Source organism: Amblyomma mixtum, chromosome 5, assembly GCF_055824585.1.
Source record: "Amblyomma mixtum isolate Tamu chromosome 5, ASM5582458v1, whole genome shotgun sequence".
Taxonomy (NCBI): Eukaryota; Metazoa; Arthropoda; class Arachnida; order Ixodida; family Ixodidae; genus Amblyomma; species Amblyomma mixtum.
Window position 1 is genome coordinate 6,571,179 of NC_143016.1, and position 24,285 is coordinate 6,595,463.

The 24,285-nt window shown below is 42.4% G+C and overlaps 1 protein-coding gene and 1 long non-coding RNA gene across 3 annotated transcripts; one reads left to right on the plus strand and one right to left on the minus strand.

Annotated features, from left to right (window-relative positions):
* Positions 1 to 508: 508 nt before the first annotated feature.
* Positions 509 to 23,044, minus strand: LOC149341226 (advillin-like). The gene is made up of 24 exons (XM_089543171.1): positions 22,908 to 23,044; positions 20,432 to 20,507; positions 20,267 to 20,341; positions 19,925 to 19,963; positions 19,717 to 19,782; positions 17,751 to 17,881; positions 15,837 to 15,939; positions 14,544 to 14,657; positions 13,005 to 13,106; positions 11,792 to 11,901; positions 11,481 to 11,559; positions 10,841 to 10,939; positions 10,167 to 10,320; positions 9,420 to 9,520; positions 8,821 to 8,958; positions 8,615 to 8,701; positions 8,152 to 8,223; positions 6,610 to 6,887; positions 5,684 to 5,777; positions 3,661 to 3,864; positions 1,616 to 1,738; positions 1,338 to 1,406; positions 1,141 to 1,257; positions 509 to 812 (listed from the first exon to the last, which is right to left on the minus strand). Exons 2-24 carry the CDS (start codon positions 20,501 to 20,503, stop codon positions 699 to 701), a joined length of 2,541 nt encoding a protein of 846 aa, XP_089399297.1. The 5' UTR covers positions 20,504 to 20,507; positions 22,908 to 23,044; the 3' UTR covers positions 509 to 698.
* On the plus strand, positions 4,944 to 9,225 carry LOC149341227 (uncharacterized). Of its 2 annotated transcripts, XR_016282881.1 has the most exons (5): positions 4,944 to 6,047; positions 6,485 to 6,544; positions 6,617 to 6,800; positions 6,871 to 7,008; positions 8,598 to 9,225. It is a non-coding gene; the product is annotated as an uncharacterized LOC149341227 (long non-coding RNA). The 2 variants fall into 2 exon arrangements; XR_016282880.1 differs by lacking the exons at positions 4,944 to 6,047; positions 6,485 to 6,544 and having other exon boundaries at positions 6,551 to 6,800.
* Positions 23,045 to 24,285: the final 1,241 nt, after the last annotated feature.

The window sequence follows — 24,285 nt, forward strand, 5'->3', positions numbered from 1 at the left end:
ATCACAGCGGCTGAATACATTGCAGGAGTTGTTCTGCAATGTTCCGTGGTTCTACTGGTACATAAAATATAAGAGAATGAATAGGAAAGCTAAGCAGAGGAATGTTAAATTAGAAATTTTGTTCAGGATCCCTCACAGTAATCGATCAACTTTTGCATGAAATAGCAAGAGCCCTTTTAAAAGTTCTTATGCTAAACAGAGCACTACCAGCTACATTTAGACCATTGAAATAGTCGAACCTCGTAACGAAGTTGAACAGGCCCAGAGGTTACTTCGTTATAACCCATGTTGACCGAGCTTCCAAGGGGAATTGTCATTTCTTCCTTATACCCATTATTTCGTTATAGTTTCATTAAAACGCGGTTCGACTAGTTTCAAGATGGCCACTGGGCAATCATTATGCTAATTTTGCTTTGCCTGCTTAAAAGTAACATGTCACAGTAGCATACACCGCAGAAAATACATTTCATAGTAGATGCACTGCAGCTTCATTATATTAGAAACTATGTTGGAGTCTGGCCTTTTATTGAGGCTTGGTCCCAGAAGTGAAATGTCTGGTATAAAATATTCTCTGTGGCAGGCTGCAAAGGACAATCTTGTGAGAAACAATGCTTCACAGCGTCAATCTTTGGTCGTTGGCTTGGGAAGGCATTCAAGGCACTGCCATCAATTTTGCTTCAGGCTTCCTCACTTTTTGCTCAGAAGAGCCCAACTTTCTTTTTGAGGTCAAGTTTCTTCCATCGCGGGAGAACATCAAACTGTTCATAGGTCATGGCGAAAATGCGTTCGAAGTCTTCGTCATTCAGGTATAGCTGAAAGGACAAAGCAAAAAAGAATGTATCAGAAATAGCTGTGCAGACAGAAAGCAAGATATTCAGTGTGTATTTGATGATTTGTGATCTTAGGCTTGACTAACAGTGTTGAAATGAGCCATTAAACACAATTTATGTGTCCGTGCTCTTCGAAATAGCCACAGAGCTTCATATTCACTGTATAACTAGCCAGTAGAGTACAACAGTTTACTTGTCGCCATATAGTGTAGAGAAAGCTCATCATCTGCAGAATCTCGCACACATTTACCCCAGAGTGGTGCATGCATGCTTTCGCTGGAATATTCCACTTGATAAGATTATAGGTTACCTCTTTGTTGGCTGGATCAACACAGGATGGCAGCTGCTCAGGATTTTTAACGTGCAGCTTATCAAAGGGAAACTTCTCCACCTCAGCCCTCGAGTTTCGGTACATTGCTGCTTGTTGCTGTAAAGCATTTTATAAAGGTCACATTTAGCTTAGCACAGCCACAAAACATCAGCAGAACAAAAGAAGAGCTTTTTTACCTGCATAGCCAGAGCTGTCTGGTTGCTTTCTTCGATTTCATTCTTGATGCTCTGATATGTGGGAAGTGTCTGAGGAGAAAAGGTAAAAAGGCCACGTTCGTGAAAGGTTGAACTGATCACCATCAATGCCGCCCAAGAGGATAAAGGCTTGCAAGGAAAAACAATGCACAAGTCGAAAGCTGTTTGCATGAGGCAGTGCTTATGTCATGCAAACTGTAGCCCCACTTCTTTCAGTGAGTACAGGCAACAAATTCAGCTTCGTAGGCAAAGGCAGTTACCTTCCAGAAGTCTTCATTCCAAGCACTGAACAGGCCAATGAAGTTTGGCGGTTCCACATTTTGCTTGACAGTGACTATTGGGATGGTCATTGCACGGCCACTTGGATCAGTTCGCAGGTACTCCTGAGTAGCAAGAGATTGAACTGCTGTATTACTGGGTTAAATTTAAGGCAAGCTTTACAAAAGCATGCGTCACACAATTAAACATTTGCTTAAAGTCAGCTTGTGGGTGTTGCACTGATTAGTGCGGCTGTGGATCAGGCTGCATTAAGGCCTACAGTGAAATGGTGAAGGTAATTAAGAAAATGCAATTCTTGAAAGACATGTTCCCTACTTTATTACCTAATTTTCACAACCTAGTCAACCGTACTGGATGCATGCTCTTTCTTTATTTCGGGTAGGCTGGATATGCACTGCAAATTCTATAATTTACCACAGGATGTGTGGCAGGGGTTTGTCACGCACTAGAAACTTCCATGAGGTGTCTGCATGACACTACACAATCAGTATATTTTGGATATTTAGATGCTCTATGGCAGCAAAGGTGCATGCTTCCAGATAGGATTCTGGTTTTTTACAGAGCATAGGCTGTCGTTATTTAACACATTTTTACTTTGTCACTCATAATAACACACAACTGCAAATGACCTTAGCGAAAAAACTTTTGAAGGATTTAGGTTGTCGATCTGGGCTTTATCAGTGGCTTTATCAGTGGGCTCTTTATCAGTGTGCTTTCATTTAACAAAAATGCATATTCATTGAACATATTATATAACCTGTTCTTTGTAAAAAATTTTGTTGAAGCACCTATTTTTGTTACTTGTTTTTCACACTATTATGTGCTCCAAAATAAATTTCTACATTGCACAGAATGTGTGGCACAATGAAGAAATTGAAAGCAGTTTCCACTGCTTAACAATTAGGCATTTCTTGTGGCACTTCATAACAGTACTAGAGACTGATATAAAAAAAAGTGCTCTCTACGTCCATTCTCCCTTTTCTCAACTCAATTTTTTTTTTCACCGCTAATCACTCCTTTCAGAGTTTGCGCTGTACAACTACTAGCCGAAAAACACCAATTTCCCAAAAGAAATAAACACAAAAACACCTGCCAAATTTTTTCAGAAATGAACTCTGGAAAGCTCACGGCCTAGCTATAAGCAATGAGTATTGATCAAAAATAATCTTTCAAAAATTGAGCAGAAGTCCCGTGGGACCTTTTTGCACCCTGACCTAACATGGCACCATCACATTATTAACCTTGCACTTGCTTCAGCTAACCATTTCTCTGACTTTCAAGTGCAGCCTAAACATAAACACACAATTCTAAACTGCCCTAAAATTGTGTATGCTTCAGCCATTTGGGATCCAAGCCACAGCTTTAAACCAAGGCACTTTTCTGACTAGTCACTGTTCCTTAATATTACAAAACTAAAATATTTTCAACATGGAGGACTTATCACTTCTCCACCTAATCACCTATCATTCGATACTTAACAGTATTTGCCACCACCCTTGCATTCACCCTGCCCTTTCCTAACTGCTCCAAGCCACCCTTCCACACACAGGTCTCTCTTACACAATGAAACATGTAATGCCACTCAGTTCGTTTTTGCCAGTTCATTTTGTCCTTTACCATACTTTGCAAAGTTTCAAGAGTTAATGTGAGCTGCACATAACTTAGCTGCCCACATAGCCTCCTGTGTCCAGATAGTACTATCCTGTACAACTCTTGAATCTCTGTTTGGATCCTTCATTCATCGCTTTCAATTTTTTATTCACATGCACTGACTTCTGCAGCTGTTTCAGCAGCTGAATCTGTGCAACGTAAGGATTCACGTGAGGCGCATAACCAGAATCACTTCGATAAGTGTTGCAAGGCCACTCTAACAGACAAGAATCTTATTTTTCATGTTGGAGTCAGCAGTTACATTATATACTAGTTTTGCCTAAGCAAATGGATGAGATCAAACAATCTCTTTTTCATTACCATTGTTGCCAGCTGCACATGCCAGGGCACAATGTATGGCTACATGCGTTCATACCTCAGCGCTGTGGTAAGCCAGCTTGCGGTGTTCTTTCTTGGCTTCGTAGCCTATCCAGAGGAAGAGCGTGTGCCAGGCATCCAGTAGCATCACCTCATCCTCGAGCAGGTCACTCTGGTCGAAGTCCACCACCTCACGTGGTGCAAAGTTGCCCTTTATGTCCCACAGCTGGAACAGTCGGGGTGCCCTGGTGCCTGGCTCTTCCTGCACAGTGCCGGCAGCAGGCATACAGCAATGACTGCCCAGAATATCACTGTCTGGACACACTTAACACTGCAATTGTTGCCTATGGACAGCAGTCTAAGTTACACTGCAATGCGACAACCTCATAATTTCAGATATTTCGCTCGCACTGCCATTATTGATGTTGTAGTGATTTGTGTTAGCTTGCGGCCTGTTTTCACAGTAACATCTTGAAGGTGAAATGACTCAAAGAATGCTACTAAACTTGTTCTTGAAGTATGTCATCTGAGATGAACAAGAATCGTCCGTGGCAAACTTCCTGGGTTGGACTACCTCACAAGAAAATGAGCTGGAAGATTGATTAGAGAACATTTTGGGAACCATCTTTAGCTGCAGAAAAATATAGAACTGCCGTGTTGTGGTGTTAAGGGGGGACGCACCTTTCAGCAATAGATTTTTATTTCTTGCTGTATTTACATGAAATTTTTTCACCATGTTAGAAATGGCTATTGCCACAAATTTCACTGTTTTATATCTCCAGAAAATTGTTCTATTATATATATCTGTCCTTTGAATGTTGTGAAAAGTCTGCAGAGTTAAGGTGTGGCAGAAGGCTGGCTCAACATTCAATGTGCGCCTATTGGCATGCTGCAGGTCAAGATTCTTAGAATTCTTTTTTTTTTTTTTCACTAAGTAAAAATTTTGATTTTTAATTTTTGCGATGCAGTGTCTGTTTACATATCTAGAGTGAGAAGAAAATTTCATACATAAATTTAAAATTCACAGTTTTCAATAACAAAGAATGTCTTGACCTGCACTACGGTCTTAGGAGTGCAACGAAACAAACGTGGTCAACATAGATAAAACAGTCATAAAGAAATCTTCTCTACAAGAACAGTATCCAGGCAGAAAACCTTAACTAAGAAAAACACCCATTGTTCGAGCATTTCTCCACAATGCAAAGCCACCGCTGTTCATGAACAATTTTTTTGAGGTGTACTTCTCTGTCAGTTTCAGCACTGAAACTTCGGCACAGCATAAGAAACGACTGATACAAGCGGATAAAACAATTTTAAAAGAATTCAATTTTTTTCGCCATTTTTGAAATTTCAAAGCTGCACCACTTCATTATTTGAAACAGTGATTTTAAGGTGGTACTATTTCAGTTCCTGATTTGAGTTTCTTTAATGTGGTGATACAAGCAGGATATGTTCATAAGGTAGTGAAAAGAATATGCAATGTAGGGTACTTCCAGTGTTTTTTAAGCTGTTTGTGATTACCATAGATGCTTGCACATGTACACAAAGTTGAAGTTCATGCATTGCAGGAGCCATGAAAAAATTTTAATTTTCTTGCGACCTTAGCATCCAGCTTGAAAATAGCAGGCACGCTGAAGTGCGTATTTGCATGATAGGGCACGCTACCATCGGCCGACCTCTTCTCCTTTGCTCTCATTAAAATTCCTTTCTCTCTCTCTCCCCCCGTTACTGAGGAAGTTGGCCTTTGTTGTAACTCATACTTTGAAAATGTGTGCTGCAGGGTTTACCTCTGGCACCAACAATACATATACAGGACACAAGAGGTGTAAAAGGCTTAATTTTTTCCACAGCACAGACGAGCGGGGTACACTGCATTAGCCAGTCACTCAGTGCAAATTGTACTACTATCAGTTTCATTGCTACATGTCCATGTTTTTGCAGATGCTTTTGCAAGCTTGTGGCACCGAGAGTACAGTGACTCATGTTCACATGAGGATGGGGATTGGCTTCAGCTCTAATGAAACAAAAGTGTGTTGGTTAGGTTTCATCGCTGAACTGCAAGCACAGCAAGGACAATTCACCTGAACGTTCTTCTCACTGTTGTATGGCAGCTTTCCTCCAATGGCATCCCAGAACTCTTGCTTCTCTTGTCCCTCAGACACCAGGATCATCTCCCTGCAATTTTTCACATTCTTCAGTTAACCCAATGTGAACGTAAAACATTGGTGAACTAGTACAAAAGTTGCAATTGACAATTGCTTTAGGACTGGTTAGTAGGCATTTGGAAGCACCTGTTGTGCTAAACACATTTACTAAAGCTAGGCCCTTTATCTCTCGGCTCCTTTCCAGCAGGTGTAATGCTATCAACAGTGATTCATGCGACTGAACCATACAAACAAGAATGAATTCCTAATGAATGCCTATGGGACACTCATGCAGACACTGGTGAGAGAAATGCATCACCGCTGGTGTGGACTATAGTTGGATACAGGTTCAAAAAAAAAGCGGCTTTTTCCTTTCCCCTTCCAGCCAATAGCGGCAGCAGATTCTCGTGAACCTACTAGTGCGGCACTGCAAGGAGGGACCACCCTCGAAAATACCACTCCCTGCATTGTCACGCTAGCAAGCTCATGAGAATCTGCCGACGCCATTGGCTCGAAGGGAGTCCTTTCATGAGGAAAAGGCGCTTTTTTCTCGACTTGCGTCTGAGTACAGTATTCAGAAAAGTAGTGTGCTCCTGGGAAAAATTATGTTACAAACTTTAACTGGAATGTTAAACCTTCTATCGCTTGTAAAAATGTTAACCTGTGAAGAAACGCTTACTGAACACCATTCATTGCAGCTTCTTATCAGTGCTTTTTGGTTGTCATCACTCATTTCAGTTTGGAACTAGGCGATCGCAGCGCTGTCAGCTGTAGCCAATGCACGAGCGTGAAGAAATGGTCAGCCCAGCTATTTTTCAGTTCTATTGCCTAAGGGCGAGAAAACAGGGGAGAGGACAGCTTGCCTTCCAGAGTTCGTGGCGATCTTCTTGGCCATTTCGCGCTCGTCACCGGTGCTCCTGCGTCCCGCCCAGAGGTAGACGACGTTGGACGAACAGAAGAGCAGGAACACATCGCCTGAGTTGAGTGAGGCAGCAGAGAAGGGCACCTGGACCGCCTTGGTGTTGTGCTCCGTGGTTCCGTGTACTTGCAGCAGGTAGGCATTGGTCGCATAGCGAGACCAGTCCACTGTGCCGTTGCCATTCTGCATGCCGCCACCATTGCAGATGGTGCTCTCACTGTCCTGGAGTGGCATGGAAGCACATCAGAAGCAGCAACACGAGCTGGATTGTGTGGTGAAGCGTATGAAGAAAATAGCAACCAGACAAGGCAACGAGAAAAAAATCTCATTGTGATCTGTTAAGGTGATGTCATCTTGATGAGGTAGTAAACGATATAGCACTGTTATAGTTATTGCTTTATTATTATGTTTTTCCATTATTGTTTTCATGGTTATAATTAATATTTATTCATTAAGAATACGACAGTCGAATCTCGTGTTAAATTTGGCATAATGTATTGGGTTATTTCCAAGAACCTAACGTACTGTAGTGTATTGGCTCACAATATGCATAGATCCCAGTAGCATGGCTTTCTCTAGTAGCAGATAGTATGTCGGTCAAAGTTGATTAGCTTCAAGTGCTTCTGTGGGTCTTGTGAGATTGTCGGCACCAGAACTGACTTGTGCCAGAGCCTCCGTGCTTAAATCTGTAGCTCCTTATACTTCCAGATTTTTTTTTCAAGCTGCTTGTCCTCAACCTTGGTACACCAGGCATGGCAATGTCAACAACACACACCTGCTCTTTTTCTATGATGGTTATTTTCCACAACGTTTCCAGGGTTATGATCCCACCATTTTTGTGCTGCTGAGAGATTACAATCCTTGCAAAGGTCCCTGTGGATTACCTCGGCCACTGTGCTGTGCTTTATTTTTTTTATCGATTTGTGCAATCACTTTGGGAAAGCTGAGAGCACAGCTGATTGTTTCATTTGCTTCTTTGCATAGCCTACATCAAACATCAATGCTTGTTTTTCAATGTTTTTTATGCAACCTTGTCATGTTACTTGTTTTTGAATGATGTGCACTCAGGGTGCTAGCATTAATTAATATGAATCACTGTTGTCCAGCCACTGATCTACCTGCTTGATATGATTCATACTGGTGAACAGCGCAAAAAAGGTGGGACAACGACAAGACAAGCGCTGTCTTGTTCCGCCTTTTTTGCGCTGTTCACCAGTATGAATGCATACCAACTCGCCCAGATCTCAGCCCTACTGCTTGATATGAGTAAGGAGTACATACTAGAAAACCTGAAATGTACATGGCAAAATACTGAAGGTTCTGCACTGCAGTGCTGAAAAAACTAGGGTAGTTGGCGAGCCAGCTGTGAGCTATTACTCCCTTACAATTAATATCACAGGTTGCACATGAGGCTAACAGTTATCAAAAATGTAGCTCTGGTTAAATACACTGATATGTTAATGTAAGCAGGCACAATAATACATACCTCAAAGACAATCATCTGCCCAGCAAATATCATCATGAAGTGCGGCGTTTCATGCCCCTGGGCAAGTTTCACCTAGGGAGGCACAAGCAAAAGGTATAAGTTAAATTGCAAGATCTTGTAACGTCTTATGTCAAGACTTTTGTTACCTTCACTACACCTTGGCGCACTGGAAATCTCAATGACGTCAGCAGGCATGTTTAATGGTAATACTCTGTTCTCAGCAGGTGAAAAAATTTTATGACAATCTTTTGTAGGGCCTCCAGTAGATCTACCACAGTAAGCTGCTGCGTCTGGCGCATAAAGTCAAATTATGTGTTATGCGAATGCGTAAAGACTATTTCTTGTGGGTAATGCTGTAATGTTAGTGAATGCTGACTTGTTAATTTAACAAAAGAACAGGCATTAGATTCATTTCATCTTAAAACTTCACTGCTCTGCTCATGCAGCCAGTGTCAAGACTTACCAGGACAGCTTGTCCGCTGAAGCGGTCATCCAGTTCAAGAGCCTTGGCCTCAGCTGTCACATGTTCATCACTTGTGGAATTTTTTCCCTGAATGCAAGACGAGCATTACTAGCCTCCAGTTGTGCTCTAAGTGCAGCAAATTGTGCTGATCATTGAAATTCACAGATGTGGCATGGTGGTAATGATGCATGCAGTTATATTCTCACCAGCCAGGAGTAGATGATGTACTCCTCTTTTGCTCCAGACTCGTAGACATAAACAATGACGTAGCAGGAGCTCGAGAAAAACCTTCCATGATCTCGCACGTCGATGGGAACCAGCTCCAGGTTCTTCACCCGGAAGACCTTAAAGAATGAACACATTCGCTTACTGATCTGCATGATTTCATCACATTAGCCACACAAAATGGTGAAAGGAGAGATACATGGGGAACAACCATAGCTAAAATATCTTTTTTTTTAGAGATCTTTGTGTCAGAAGACTTCATAGCCAAAAAACATACAGCACATTTCCTTGAGAAAATGGCCTTGCACTTAGAAAATGATGGCAGAAGCATATAAAAAACAACAAAGAAAGGGAAGAAAAAAATTAGTCCCTAGTTATTGCATCAGTGGATGTTGTTAAACATGTATAGGCAAGATGTTTGTTATCTTTAATAATGCAAGTCATACTTTTTGTTTGCCATTTATGATTTTTAAGGAACAGCCTGAGAAAAATTTCTCTTTAAACCGCCAGTTGGTTTTGAGTTTCCATCACAATAAGTATACTGAAATACTGTGCAGCAGCTATCAATCATGCATCGTACCTCTTTCTTGCCAGTCCCATCATCCACAACCCGCATCTGTGCTGCCAAGCTTGGGTTGGCTTGTAGCGTGCGGGCATCAAATTTTGTCTGGACCGTCTTGGCTGATCGCAGAGAAATAACAAAAACGTAATGAGTTCCAGAGCAATTCGCCGCATGTGCCATTTGAAGGAGTAGCAGAATTTTCCTGCATAACCTACCCTCCCTTACTATATGGCATTGCATCAACTGCATCTATTTAGTATTAATTTTCTTCAAACAAATGCATGCACTAACTCAGCAGTTATACTTGCTATTTCTAGAGGTATTGTACATTAAAGTCTACTAGCTTTGCTATCTCACAGTGATTGTTGCTGCATGAGGTGTACCTATTTGTTTTTGCTGAGCTAAATTTGTACAGTTTCACCACAGAAATTTTCTTTTGAACCTTGAATTTAGAATTTCCTTGTATACAAAAGCGGCAGTATATTGGGAAACAGGAAGAAGATACACATGCAGGAACGATTAAGAAATGTTTGATGGTATCTTTTGTCAGGTTCTTGCACATATTCATTTTCTGTGTCTCACCCTAACACTGTCATGTTAAACGGGACATATTCATTTTCTGTATCTCACCCTAACACTGTCTTCATGTTAAACGGGAGCAAAATTATCCTAATTGAAAATGAAGGAGATAAATCAAAATTCATTGCTGAGATACTAAGCTGTGTACCTGAGAAATATGCCGATTCCAACATTAGTAACACTTACCGATTTTGGTTGCAGAGTGCGTTTTTCCAGCACCCACTGGATGATCTGTTTCATTCCACGATCTGAAGAGGCACTTAAATTCTGTCGGTTCCCCATTTTCAACAACTCTGGCCACCTGTGTACAGTGTGGGTACCCCTTCTTCTTGATGAAGCCCTGTGTGTGCCATATCATGCAAAAGCAAAGTAAAACAAGATGAGCTCATATCAATGCACTTGCACTATGTTCCATTCCTCTATTAACTTTACTCAGTTTTACAGCCCAAACCTTGCTTTCGTTTCAGTGTCAGCTTAGAGCACTATCATTAAAAAGTGATGGCTGTCATTCCTAGCCAGAAAAAGACTACGTAATAGCGCAGCAAGTAAGACTTCACAGCAGCGGACCAAAGGACCTAGGTACTGCCCAATTTTCCAGGACAGACGTATACACTCTTGAGCCAGGTGTCAGATTAGCCTGCTGTGAAGAAATCAGCTTATATGACCTCTGCTCCAATTATGAAAGTACAGTATTATTATGGTACATAGTCAACATGCAGAAGTCAATACATCGATTTTTAAATATGGTTGCCTACAGTGGAACCCTTCAAAACATGTTTAGCTAAAAAGAATTCGGGCTTCCAGGCTAGTTTAAAGCATGGACTTATGTTTTCTCCCTCTTATAAGTAAATAAAAAGCACCTGGGCATTGCGCATGGCCTCTGTGCGCTCCTTGTGGCTAGCCTTCTTGCCAACCCAGACCCAGATGCCAGCCTCTGCATTGTCGATGATGTAAGAGTCCTGCAGGGGCAAAGCAGAGGGCCAACATCTCAGCACCACTCAAAGCACCAGCCTCAAAATCTGCATGCTCTGTTTGCAACTGCTGTTTCGTGTTCTCACTATTTTACATATTATAGATGCTGTCTTTTCAAGGATCGACATCAGCACTAAAATGGCAGCTTATTCAGAATAAGCCATGATTGTTACAGATGCGTTACTGTAATGATGATTTAGCTAGATTGTGTTCTGACAACATGGATATTTCTCTTGTAGTAACTGCATGCAGGCTGTTCTCAAGTGTCTGCAGTGTCAGTGAGAAAAAAAAGTGCATCATCTACTCTTGGCTGGTGAGAATTCAGCACGGTGTATCAGTGAATCTTATGGTCGGCACAAATCCTGCACTAAATAAACAGCATTGTGGTATATCTTCTCTAGTAGTTGCACGTTGTGCACTTGACTTTGACATCAGTTTTGCAAGACATTGGCCCGCAAAGAATGGCACTCCCAATGAACAGCCAATGGCCCAGTATTGTTGGGTACCATTTATGCCACCGCTTCTTACCTGAGTATTCAGATCTTTCTGATCGAGTGGCCCTGCCTTCACCTCGGTGACCCTCAGTGTGCCACCCTCATCCGAGCACCTGCGGAAGAACAAATGTTTAAATAGTTAAAAAAAACATATGTATAATTTAATTGCATTTTATTGCTAGTAGACATTGTAAATGCTGGATGCCTGCCATCAGTTATTTTATACAGTGAACATACTACAGGACAAACAATTTCACTGCAATATGCAAAGCTTCGTGATGTTTATTTTGTGATTCCTGTTGGGTAGACGCGCACCATTCATGGCGGTTAGAATTCAAAACTTGCCTGTAAAGCTTGACGTCCCCACGGTGATGGCTCTCAGCAGCATCATCTTTGAGCACCTCTCGGTGGCTCCTGACCAGCTTATCCTCCAGAGGCAGCAGATGGTTGAAGTACTGAATGCAGAAACACAAGAGTTGTGCAACAGTTTTATCATCTTACAGACTCTGCAGCAACAGAATGCTAGGCAATAAAATCAAATAACTTTCCAGAAAATAGTCTTCACAATCTGAACACTGAGCAACTACCTTCTCCTTGTACCACATTTCAATCAGAATTCATAGATGAATTATTCTGTGCGTCCACAATAAACTAAGGCAGGGCAGGCTCTATCAGAAAGTCATGTTTGCATTCTCGTTGAATGATCCCTACACTGCAGCACAGCAAAGTCTTGCAGGTAGAGAGAAGTACAGTTGATCACTGAATGGGATGTACAGCCCCCGTCAAAAGTATACAGCCCAAGGGGTTTGATCATCATCATCATAATCATTTATTATCCCTTAAGGGCCCTGGTTTGGGCATTACATAAGGGGGGGGTACAAGAAAGTATGGCCATGGTCATATTTATACAGACAAAAAAACACAACGAGGCATGGTGATGTACGTGCATTTCTATGATCCGTGCATTTTGAAATATAGGGAAAACAAACGGACGAAAATTACACAGGCAGTTATGGTCCGCATACTTTAACAAACAACAAAACAGTATATTCACACACAAAAAGGAAAAGGAAATTACACAGGCAGTCATGGTGTGCATACTTTTAACAAACAGCAAACAGTATATTCACACACAAAAAGGAAAAGGAAATTACACAGGCAGTCATGGTGCGCATACTTTTAACAAACAGCAAACAGTATATTCACACACAAAAAGGAAAAGCAATCGGGTACTGAACAAAAAAATGCAGTGTATTAGAGAAAAGTAAAGCAAAAGAAAAATGAAATCCTATTGCTGCACATCAGTTTATTTAGAAAAATGGGCGGATGTTAACTGCCTGAATTTTGAGTTGTCAGCGTGGCTCCCTAGCATATCTAGCAGTCCAAAGTTTGGCAGGATTGAGGACGCTATGCCATTCCTCATTCGAGAGGTTACGGTCGCTGAGGATGCATAACGAGGCACGCAGCAGGCTTCAAAAGCAAACCCCTTGGGCCGTATACTTTTGACGGGGGCTGTACCCCCTCTGTGCCAAATAGCAAGTGCCTGGGAAATGCCTACCTCCTTCTCTGGTGAGCCCAGAAGCTTCTCCTGTGAATCTTCAACGATGACGATAGTGCCCTCACCATGCTCAGCCTTGAGTTGCTGTGCTGTGACTGCACCCTGTTGAGGTGTTTGCATCAGGTGGTTAGAACCAGCTTGGCAGTGACATCTGAGACAAAATACAAACCTGCAGTATATAACTCGCATAAGGGACTAAATTTTGATTACTGATAAGTGGCATGTTTTACATGCCACAGCTAGGGAGAAAATTTTGGATGCTTTTATTTCAGTGAAACATGTGCAAAAACAGCCCATAGCTGAAATTTAGGCGCTAGACAAAACACACACACACCATAATGCAATATCCACCCTATGGCCTTCTTTGGTATATATTTTACCTCCTTGTATGTGAGTGCAAAGCATATACAAAGATTTAAAAACTCTGCCCTCTGGAGAAGATGAATGGCTATTAATTAAAGGTGCACTGAAGAGGATTCTGAACTTGTCTTTTTGCCGCGGGAACTCGATCTACACGTTCCTAGCATTCTTAGAAACTGCAACTTATTGCCCTGTATGGCCGATTTCCCTAATTAAATCGAATTAACGTCCGGCTCCCGCCCTTTTTTTTTTAATTCTGCCTTGTACGATGGGCGGAGTCGACCAACGCGTGAAGTTCCTTTCAGCCAGCTCCGTGGAGGCTTTGCTTTCGCTTTATTTTGTTTTTTAGGTTTCCATGAATAAATAGTTTCATTCGCAGATAATATAGCCGCAAAATAAGCCCGCAGAAATAAAAATACGCGCGGACTATTTGCTACTACGGACTACTACGTATTACTCCGCCGATGGCAGGGCGGCAAGCCGCCACGGGACTGGGTGAAAGGCACTCCACGCGTTGGTCGACTCCGCCCACCGTACGAGGCAGAATTAAAAAAAAGGGCGGGAGCCGGCTGTTAATTAGATTTAATTTGGAAAATCGGCCATACAGGGCAATAAGTCGCAGTTTCTAAGAATGCTAGAAACGTGTAGATCGAGTTCCCGCGGCAAAAAGACAAGTTCAGATTCCTCTTCAGTGCACCTTTAACTTGCCCAGATTATTTTTTTCAGCTTACGTTAAATTGACAGGTGTGCTATGCCTGCAAGAACTAAAACCAAGCAGTTAATGCATTCAAACAGGCTAGTTGGTGAGCACACTCTGCATTAATTTTTCTCGTGCTTAGGGAGGATAAGGGACGGAACAGAAAAAAAATGCATTTCAGCTCAAAGTCAAGCAGGTTCCCATGAAATACTGCCGGGGACATAAGTCTCTAGGATGCTCGGAAAGTGATTCGGGCCCATGGATGCCATGTTTTTCAGTGATAGCATCATTTCTCTATCACAGATTAAAGAAGGTGAGCAACTTTCACCTCCACAAGTGTGGTCTCGATCCGGCGGCTAATAATAGAGCTATTGGCTTTGTTTGTGGCTCACGCATCCTAGAGACCGTTGCCCCCTAACTGTACATGAGAGCACAATGTTTGCAACTTGCCACCCGCTCGTTTGGAACACTAGAAAATTTACCTGAATTTTCTCAACGTGGTTCGCATAGCGGCCAGTCCACACAAAGATGATGGTCCGGGCATCAATGATGAAGACATCTCCATCATTCATGTGGCTCCAGCTGACACCCGGCAGCTAGAATAAAAAAGGCAGCACACAATCTCTTAGGCAGGTGACAGGAACACCTTTTAATCTCTTCTTTGCTCCACGTCCCCACCACGGGCGGCAGTTAAAAATGCAACATGCCTGCCTGTGGGCCCTTTCTTGATTGGCATGCGTGTTTTACCTACAAATGGAGGTTCTTACAGCAAGCCTTGATATTGTTCTGTGCCATCTGTATTCCACAGACTCTGCGTACTACTATGCATTTATGATATCTATGGCTTTTGCTTACTTCAGTATGTTACTGCTTCTATTTGTCAGTTCTTGAGAGTACCCATACATAATATGAGTACCCATATTGAGAACAAATGGTTGCAAGTAATAATTAAGTTATCAAACACTACTATTAGTCTATTTCCATCGCACAACAAATCTAATTTAACATACTTCACAAACAACATATTCAGCCATTCTGCCATTGTTTGGGCTTCCTTCAGATTATTTCTTTTTTTCTGTGCATATCAGTTATGCACAATTTAATTAATAGAGTTTCATGCACCCCGGTATGTTATATTGCTAGCTTCTTTATTCTGCACGTATCAAAAAGGCTGCAAAATTTACATTTATAGTTAGTACTTCAAAATTATTTGATGCAACCTCAGTGTTGCATTTAATTCCATCTGTTCCGTGTTTTGTTTATGGTTGCAATGAACTTTGTGAAGTGAACTGATGTGGTAGCTCTGCTCAGAGTACTTGTATTAGCGTGTTCTCCCTTATCATTGCTATTCTGTGTGCATCTATAACTGTGTCCAGGGTGCCAGACACCCCATCAGCTTTTCAATATTTTATCCCAATGGCTTAGTATGGAGAAGTGGGCTTGTCAGTACATTACACAGATGCAGCGCAGCGCAGCACAATAAGCAAGGACTGTGCAGACCCTGTTTCAGATGCAGATTCTGCAGATGCACATTAGGCTGCTAGTGTAGTCATGACTTCTGGCTCAAGCAAATGCAGCCATAACTTGTGCTCAATATCTTATCATATGGTGTCAAGTTGGCCTAGTCTATATGCCAGCTTTCCTCAATACTTGTCGCACACAAGTTTAATATTCTTGTCGCAGAAATCACGACATTTTTATGTCATCAGAAATGCACTTCACTAAGACTAAGAAGTGATTGTTCATGTACACAGCGTTCATTTACATCTACTCACCTCTTTCACGATGGGCCGTCGTTTCCCTTTCACATGGTACATGCGTGCAACGGTTTGATCCTCAACATGTGTGAGGCCACTCGCAACACCTCCATTTTGAATCCTGCATTATCATTCCAAGCAGAAGAAATTCCTTGTTGGGTGGGTGCAGTCACATTAAACTCAGCCTCTCCATTACGGGCACAGAATAAACCCCATGAAGAGTGATACCTTAGATGCTGACACCATTTGCAAAGCTGTCAGAATGTGTTATTAAGTTATAGCTGCCAGAATGCATTGCAGATTGCATTACAGATTGAAGCCCTCTGAAAAAAAAAAAAAGGACTACAGGCTCCTTTCCTCAATAACAGTCATGCATTTGTTAGTTCTTCAATGTGCTCTCAGTAAAGGTAATAAGCTCGGTGCACCAATTGCATCAATTTTTGACAGTCCATCAGGGTGGCTTGCAGTATGAGCAACAATTAAGTTCAGGCTGCATCTAGGAAACAGTACAAATCACATATGGGAAATAACCACGTGTGATTTTAGGTTTAGGTTTGTGGTTTAACGTCCCAAAGTGACTCAGGCTATGAGGGACGCCATAGCGAAGGGCTCCGGAAATTTTGACCACTTTAAATAGCAAGATGAAGGCAAAGTTCAGTCTACACAGAGACAAGAGTAGTTTAGCCTCTATATTACAGCAGCTATTATTTTCTACAAACAACTTGCTAGCTTGTTTTGTAAACCAACTTAAATATGACAATGTTGTTGCCTGAAAAGCTTTAGCAGTGCAATTATTGCATAACTGCTTTTTTGTGTTTACAATTATTGTTGATTTCCGCTGAAACATCCTCCCCATCTGTGCGCTCTCTTCATCTTGCAATAATATTGTTTTATTAATATCAGTGCAACTCTTGTATTTGTCATGCTGATATGGTACTCTGTGCAATGAATGCGCCTCCCCACACTTTTAAATTTTTTTTTGACTTGTTCACTGCTCAAAATGCTATATTTCCTACATTACAGCATTACACTGCAAAAAAAATCTAGGGACTGAGATTAGCTGTTTAATTCAAGAATTATCTCTGGAAAAGATATGAAATTTAAATAATTGTTATTCACTCCTTTATTTGCACATAATATTCAGATTGCAACTGCGTACTGTTATCATACATTGTTCGCGAGACAAAATGATTAGTGGGCTGCCGCGGTGGCTTAGCGGTTACAGCACTCGGCTGCTGACCTGAAAGACGCAGGTTCGATCCCGGCCGCAGCGTCCAAATTTCGATGGAGGCACGTTAAAGAACCCCAGGCGGTCAAAATTTCTGGAGCCCTTCACTTCGGCGTCCCTCATAGCCTGAGTCTCTTTGGAACGTTAAACCCTAATAAATCAATAAACCAAACCTAAAATGATTAGTGGGGAAGCCTGCCTTGAAGGCGACAGGTCAGCCTTCCTCCAGTACATATATGAGTGCTGAAATCCAGACCACTTTCTGGGTTAGAAATGTCAAGATGGCATTTTTAAACTTTGTAGGATAACGAACACTGCACAAAATAAAGAGTTTGGAGGTGATAGTATTGGATAACCCTTACGATGAGCTGCATTTATGAACAGGCTTTCATGTACTTATGCTTTGTCATTTGTCATTAATGTCAGTAAACAATAAAATTTGACATTATGAGCATGTGCTGAGCAATGGTGTGCTTCGTTATAGTTAACTGAACATCGTGCACTGACATTGTCAACCGAAATTATTAAGGCAGGTCTGTAACATGTAAAAATGTACCTCAACTTTTGTATAGGCTCAGACTACCTTTCAATAAGCCGGGATAACAGTGGCGCGCACAGCCCCTCTTCTGCGTATGCAGCAAAAGACTGACTATGTAGCAATACAAGTGTCGGTGCCAAGCAGATTTTCAGTGAAAGGCAGTTACCTCATTCCACGAGGGAAGTAGGACAAGAATCTCTGGGACTCAAAGCCTTGCACCTCTCGATGCTGCACAGGGGAGCCGCCAAGGAAGTCGTCCAGTTCCACTGTTTTGAAAGCAGCCACACCTGCTTCATCCTGGGCATCCATTTGTGAACGCGGTCTTCAACCACTGTGCAGACCTTGCGCATATGGCTAGCTCAGGCAGTCTAATTCGTCAAATAAGCACAGCAAACCGTAGGATTTCTGCTACTGTTCATAACATTTCCTGTTTATCAGAAGGCTATTTTCACGCCATCTCGTGTTTATCCCTCACTGAGACCTTTACAACACTCTTGTACACTGCCACAAAAAATTCCAAGCATATTTTTCTTTGGTTAGTTGTCGAATGAGGCTTACCCAACAAGAAGTTGAAGCAATATCGTATGTGTGTAGTATTTCTCTATTAGATAGAGAAAATGATCTAGTGAAAGCTTCTTTGTAGTGCGGCACTGATAGTCAATGGCATCCATGTAATGTTGCAAACTGTGCACTGGAACATGGCACTGTCACTCTCACATTCCCTAACAGAAAGCAGATGTAGATCCACGCTCACAGTACAGCCTTAGCTTATATATTGGCAGTTTCTCCATGCCCATTATGCATGAAGGCCACTATGCATGGATTACAAGAATGACTGAGTGGCCACCATGGTGGAGCACTTTTTCAGTGACTAACTACTAGCATCATTAGGAGAAATCATGCACTCCATTGTACGGAGCACATGCGTTGGAGTACGGCAACAGCATTGATGCATATCACTGCTATTGCGTCAATGCTTTATTCTTCGTCTTGTATGCACGTGTGTAGTGGTAACATGAACACAAAGGCCATTGCTTTCTGGAAGGGTGGTGATGCAAATCTGCATTTTTTTATTTAATATGTCGGTATTTGCCCTTCATATGGAAAATTGATTTTCTTATCATATATGACAAATAATTATATCGTCGAATTCATTTGATTCTACTTTGGCTGATTTGTCATCTAAACTCTTCCACAACACATGTTCGCTACACAGGAAGGAACTTGTTATTCTGTACCTCACTGCCACAGGTTAAATAACTAGAACTTTTCAAGAAAGCTGACAGCAGATTACAAGCGACATCTGTTGTGGTAGAGGTAATAATTTTCTGACCAAATTATGGGGCCTGTGCTAGTATGCTCCAAGCATTTGTACTGCTACCTGCATGAACAGCTGGATAAGATTTCTGACATTATGACTAGCTGGACTCACAACAACAAGGTTTTAACAGCCACTCTTATGGCATATGCACAAAATAGAACTGCATCCCTTTTTATAACTTCTCTAGTACTGGTTTCTCATGCATGATGATATTGCAATCCCGCAGACACCAAACACTTGTAAAGCTAAGCTTACTGGCTAAGCGCAGTAATCATTGAAAGCTGTTATAGCTTTTGTTTTAGCCATTTAGCACTGCATTTGGTCATGGGAACTACATTATGCGTAAGAGAAAATGACATTAAGAAATATAGGTGTGAAGCCTGCAGCGGGTAGCTTATGACCAATGAGAGTACAGTACAATCTCGCATAGCTAAGGCTTTTCCACATAAAAATATGTGAAGGTCTGCCCAGTTCCACAAGTTGCTCCTTGGAGAACCACTGTCTTCAAATTTTTTTTTTGTCGGAAATCTGCTGCCTTGTTTTTATCCTTGGTTAGAAATGACCGGATGAACATTTGAGCAGTTTCATCAGAGACTAAATAACATCGCTAAAATGTAAAGAGGTTTCTCTTTACAAACCTATGCAATTTGCATGGCATAGCTTATGTTACGTATGTTGCCAAAGCTTGACACAAGCAGTGCAAAAAGATTTTCAAGGAAACGGGAAAAACGAGATATGTACCCTTGCTACACTGCACTCCACTATGCTATGTCCTCATGGGGTATAATTTTTCTTCCTATGGTAAGCTCACCTGTGATGTCTGTGATCCAAGCCAAAAGTGGATGTGAATGTCAAGGTTCCCAACTGCTTTCTTGCTCTGAAATTACAAAAAAGTACAGTAGCGCCATTAATTTGCTTAACTGTAAATTTGTGAGCTCCACACTGGAGACTTTGACTGTGGGGCTCAGTAAAAAAAAAAAAGACACCAATAAGACACCAATGAATGACATTTCACTTACCTTCATGTAGCAGTTTGGTTTTTCAGTGCTGTCAGAAGCCTGAAGTCAAAATAAAAGCAAAAATTCACACACTTAGCTTCATAACATGCCTTCCACTCAGTAATTAAGAACTAGAAATTAGGTGAGGCAATAAAGCAATTTTTATCTCACATTTTCTATGACATTAGTGACATTAGAGCAAGGAAGTATGTATTCTCTCTTTTTTTTGTGAAAGTGCAAACAAAACGTTCTCTAACGTATCATTTCCCAACATAGCTTTCTCAAGGAATTAGTGGTAAGACTGCCCAGGGCATCTTTTAGTCAAAGTCGCCTGCTTTTAAGAATCATGAAACACTGTCTTACCACTGCCACGATGTATGAATCTCCATTGAAGAAATATCCATAACTGTCCTTAGGAAGCTGAACAAGTTGCATTTTCTGAAAGTTGTAAAACAGTTATTTGGCAGGCTTAATCATGAAGAAAAGGTCACCCAAAGATAAGAAGTCAAGTGATATAGAAACACTTGCCTCGATTCTCCAGATTGTAAAGAATGTGCTGTTTTTTGGTAGTGACTTGAACATTGGATCTACAGACGACATGATGCTGCAGCAGAAAAGACAAGTACAGGCACAGTTAAACTCCATTATGTGCACAAAGTGGAGCTTTTTATTATGAAGTGCTATTTATTTTCAAATTAGCCGTGTCCTTAGCCAATACATCTCTTGAATATATTTATCTGTACCTCAAAAATCATGGTGTGCCTGTCACTAACCAGTCTGATGTGTAGTGTAATAGTAGCTGTGTTAGCACAAACTTTCACTCTTGAGCATAGACGTGCATGCCTGCAGGTGCTGTTGAGAAATGTGAAAATGTACTATATATATATATATATATATATATATATATATATATATATATATATATATATATATATATATATGTGAAATTGAAAAATGCTTCATTTAAGTAAACATTTATTGGGAGTCGATGTTTCGGACAGAGCCTGTCCTTTTTCAAGACGAAACGTCGACTCCCAATAAATGTTTACTTAAATGAGGCGTTTCTCAATTTCGCATCTTACCTCTAGCAACCAAGTATGTTTATCTTATCATGCTATATATCTAAATATATATATATATATATATATATATATATATATATATATATATATATATATATATATATATATATATATATATATATAGGCAGACCTCTTAATCCCTAGGTGTGCTGCTATTCTTATTTCTAAGGTGCATGGACAAGACAAAACCAGCATAGCATAACTCTAAGTGTGCATTCTTTCTGTCGGGGTGAATAACAAAGTCACAGCTGTCATTAATAGATCGAAAACTGATTGAATCACCGAACCCGGCAAGCGGGGCGGGAGTTGAAATTTAAATGAGGGCGAGGCGGCTTCTGCTGCGCGGAAGAGATGAAGGATCGGTAACCGCTCGAAAAGAAACTAATGCGTTCGATCGTCGCGGCGATAATCCACGCAATCGCGCATTTCCCGCTCGGAAAACTCGGCCAGATACAATGTCTCGCCCGCGGTGCATGCAAAATAGAAAGCGCCCGGAGAGGTATACGCATACCGACGCGTTTGTGTTCGTCGTTTCCGGACAAAGGGATAGAAAGAGAGAGAAAACAGGAAACAGTTTCCTAAAGTTCGCTTTTTTTTTTTTTGTCCGGCGGCCTTTAGACGCCCCGACACAGTGCGGCGATAATTTTTAATGCGAGTATGTGAACCAATCTCTGTCCATACGGAGCCGCCCTCGATCCGTCGTGAAAGTAGAGCTCTTTCAGAACTACTTAGCTTATTTGAATGGAAGATGTTAAACGGAATTCACAGGCGCACGTGCTGTACCCACGCCAAGCACGTTCTGCACATGAACACTCGTGTGCAAAAGACTTTCGGAGCTACGCGCGAGCGTGTGCTCGCAGAGTAAAATTAAATTAACGCTAACTTAATTAGCATGCGTTTTTCCTTCTCTACGGCGCCGACATATGTATGCCTTTGGAAAGGAATCGCGTGCCGCCTCGCTCGATGCCTGCACGGGGCGCAGCTGACCGCTCCCGAGGCGTGTCCGAGGCTAGCCAGCCCGACGCGAAAAGCTGTGCGTTTGGAAAGAAAGAAGGGGACGAGAAAGAACACTGGGACGAGCCGGACGGGAAAGAAGAATGGGAAAAAACCGGATGCGAGAGCCGCGCGATGCCACCGGCAGCGATGACACGCATGGCTGACGCCGCGCGGGAACAGTTGTACAAGAGCTCAAAGCTGTGGACCCAGAGCAGAACACCGCGGAACACGATCGCCTTTTTATCTGATTATGTTCCTCCCTTCCTCTGTCGTCGATTCGACGGAGAGGGCGTCACGCTCCATTCTGTTTACTGAGTTCGACGGCGGGCGACTCGCAATTCTAAAATACACGATCGACGGGACTGGGAGCAAACGGTAAAGAATTCAGACGCTCCATCAGTTAGAACAGCTCGAACGCGTCTGCCCGGCCTAAACTGCTCATTATTTTTCTTTGCTGATGTCCGATTGAAAAAAAAAAAAAAGAAACTCTCAACGTCAAACTACAGCAGCACTCAAGGGCCGTCCACTTTCGGAACCGAAACCGACCGCTACGCGTCAGCATTACTTCGGTTCCCCTCTTGCTAAAAGCGCAGCCAGCGACGAAGTCAAAATAAATACATTTCAACGCTACCGCGGCAATTGTCGGATACGGTAGACTACACAGGTGCTATGCCAGCGAACTACCTTTCCGCAAGATGCTCAAGAGACGGATGCGATACAAACGTACAAAAGGCGCCCCTCCAGCCGGCAACACCTGCCGCGCTTTCGGCAGCAGACGACAGTGGAGCGGGCGCACGGCGGCCGCTAGGCCTGAGGAGGCGAGGCGCCGTTCCAGAACGCGGCGAAGATCACCCAGCTTAATAACAAATCGCAGGACTGATTCGACTTGTCCGGCTAAGTGGTGACAGAAGAGAAAAATTACTCACCTTTTCTGGTCTTGCTTACGAAGATTAACTCCAGATAAACAGACGAAAAAGCAAAAGTCTCTGCAGAAACAACGAACGCGACCGTATCACAGCCCGCCGCTGGTTTCCATTTCGCCACAGAGCATCCCTCGTTCGAAGTGACTGCGCAACGTAAAGTAGTGCGCTGCCAACACACTCAACTCCGACTCGTTATCAAGATCCTGTAACCAGTAATACTGAGAGAAATTTTGTTTTAATGACGGCATGACTGCATTTTCGTGTTGTTTTCTTTGGTTAACAGATATCTCGCAGTGTCACAAACGAAGAAAAAAAAGTACCGATGTATTCCTCCGCCGTCTCGAAACAGAAACCTGTTGTGCGCGCGGCGGCGTTGCTGCTTTTGTGCGGCGCATTCTCCCCCTTCCCACCGCCGGTCCGGCCCGTCAGCGCACACAATGCGCTTCTCACCCTAATTTCAGTGCCCAAGAGCAATCATAGGCCACCCACTCTATTTTCGCTCTTCCATTTATGTTGCCGCCGTTTTCAGTTTTCAAGCCGATCTAGCGGCTCCACAACTTCGTTCTCCTCTTCTTCCGCATGCGTTGCATGGTGCATGTGCGCGTGGTTTCGTTTCGAACCGGCCTGCGCGTTACGTGGGTCATCTGCCGCGCCCTGCCCCGCCCCTTTCTGTCCCTTGTCCCCTTTGCGACCTTTAGTTCTTTCCTTTGTTTGAGTGCTCCTCCGACAATGGCGTGGCGAGACAAAGCGTCGACATGGATGGCATTTTAATCGGAGAATGAGGTCGGAGTGATATGGGCTCTGAGAGGGCTCCTTTTGCGGGCTGCGGACGACCGATAATGGTTGAAGGGCCTTCTTCTGCTGCCTGGCTGCACAGTAGTGCCGCTAAAAGAGTTCTGGAGAACGGACGCAGCGCGCACGCATAAAGAAACCTAAAAACAGCTCCCGTTACGGTTGTTACTTACAGCGTAAAAAGTAGCCACGTGGCTTCCAGTTCGGTAACAAGCAGTCCAGTTTCGTATTTATGTAGCTTTGCGTGACACGAACTCGAAATTAGAGCTTGTTTTTAATTCTGAAACGGGCACATTTGTATCCACCCTGCTAACATTCACATTGTAGGCGCATTGTGGAGAGGGGGAACAATAATTTTTCGTTATATCGTACTCATCGGACAGCAGAGAGACATTATGAGCGGCATTTGGATACAAGTGTAAAATACATACATCCGTATGTATTTTACACTTGCTTACACTTGCGCTTACTTTTACAATCCATCTGTACTTCTGTGCCGCGAAAGAGCTCAAAACCAACGTTCAAGGGAATGGATGTTCGCCATCGACAACGTGACATCAATTTGGTCCTTTTACAGGGAAAAAAAAAA

Bases quoted from the DNA above. Each gene is read 5' to 3' on its own strand.
- LOC149341226 (XM_089543171.1), bottom strand. From the start codon at position 20,503: ATGTCGTCTGTAGATCCAATGTTCAAGTCACTACCAAAAAACAGCACA. The intron at 19,964-20,266 runs GTAAGACAGTGT...TTTTGACTTCAG, and splicing joins ATTCATACATCGTGGCAGTG to GCTTCTGACAGCACTGAAAA. The intron at 14,658-15,836 runs GTGAGTAGATGT...TTTTTATTCTAG, and splicing joins GACGGCCCATCGTGAAAGAG to CTGCCGGGTGTCAGCTGGAG.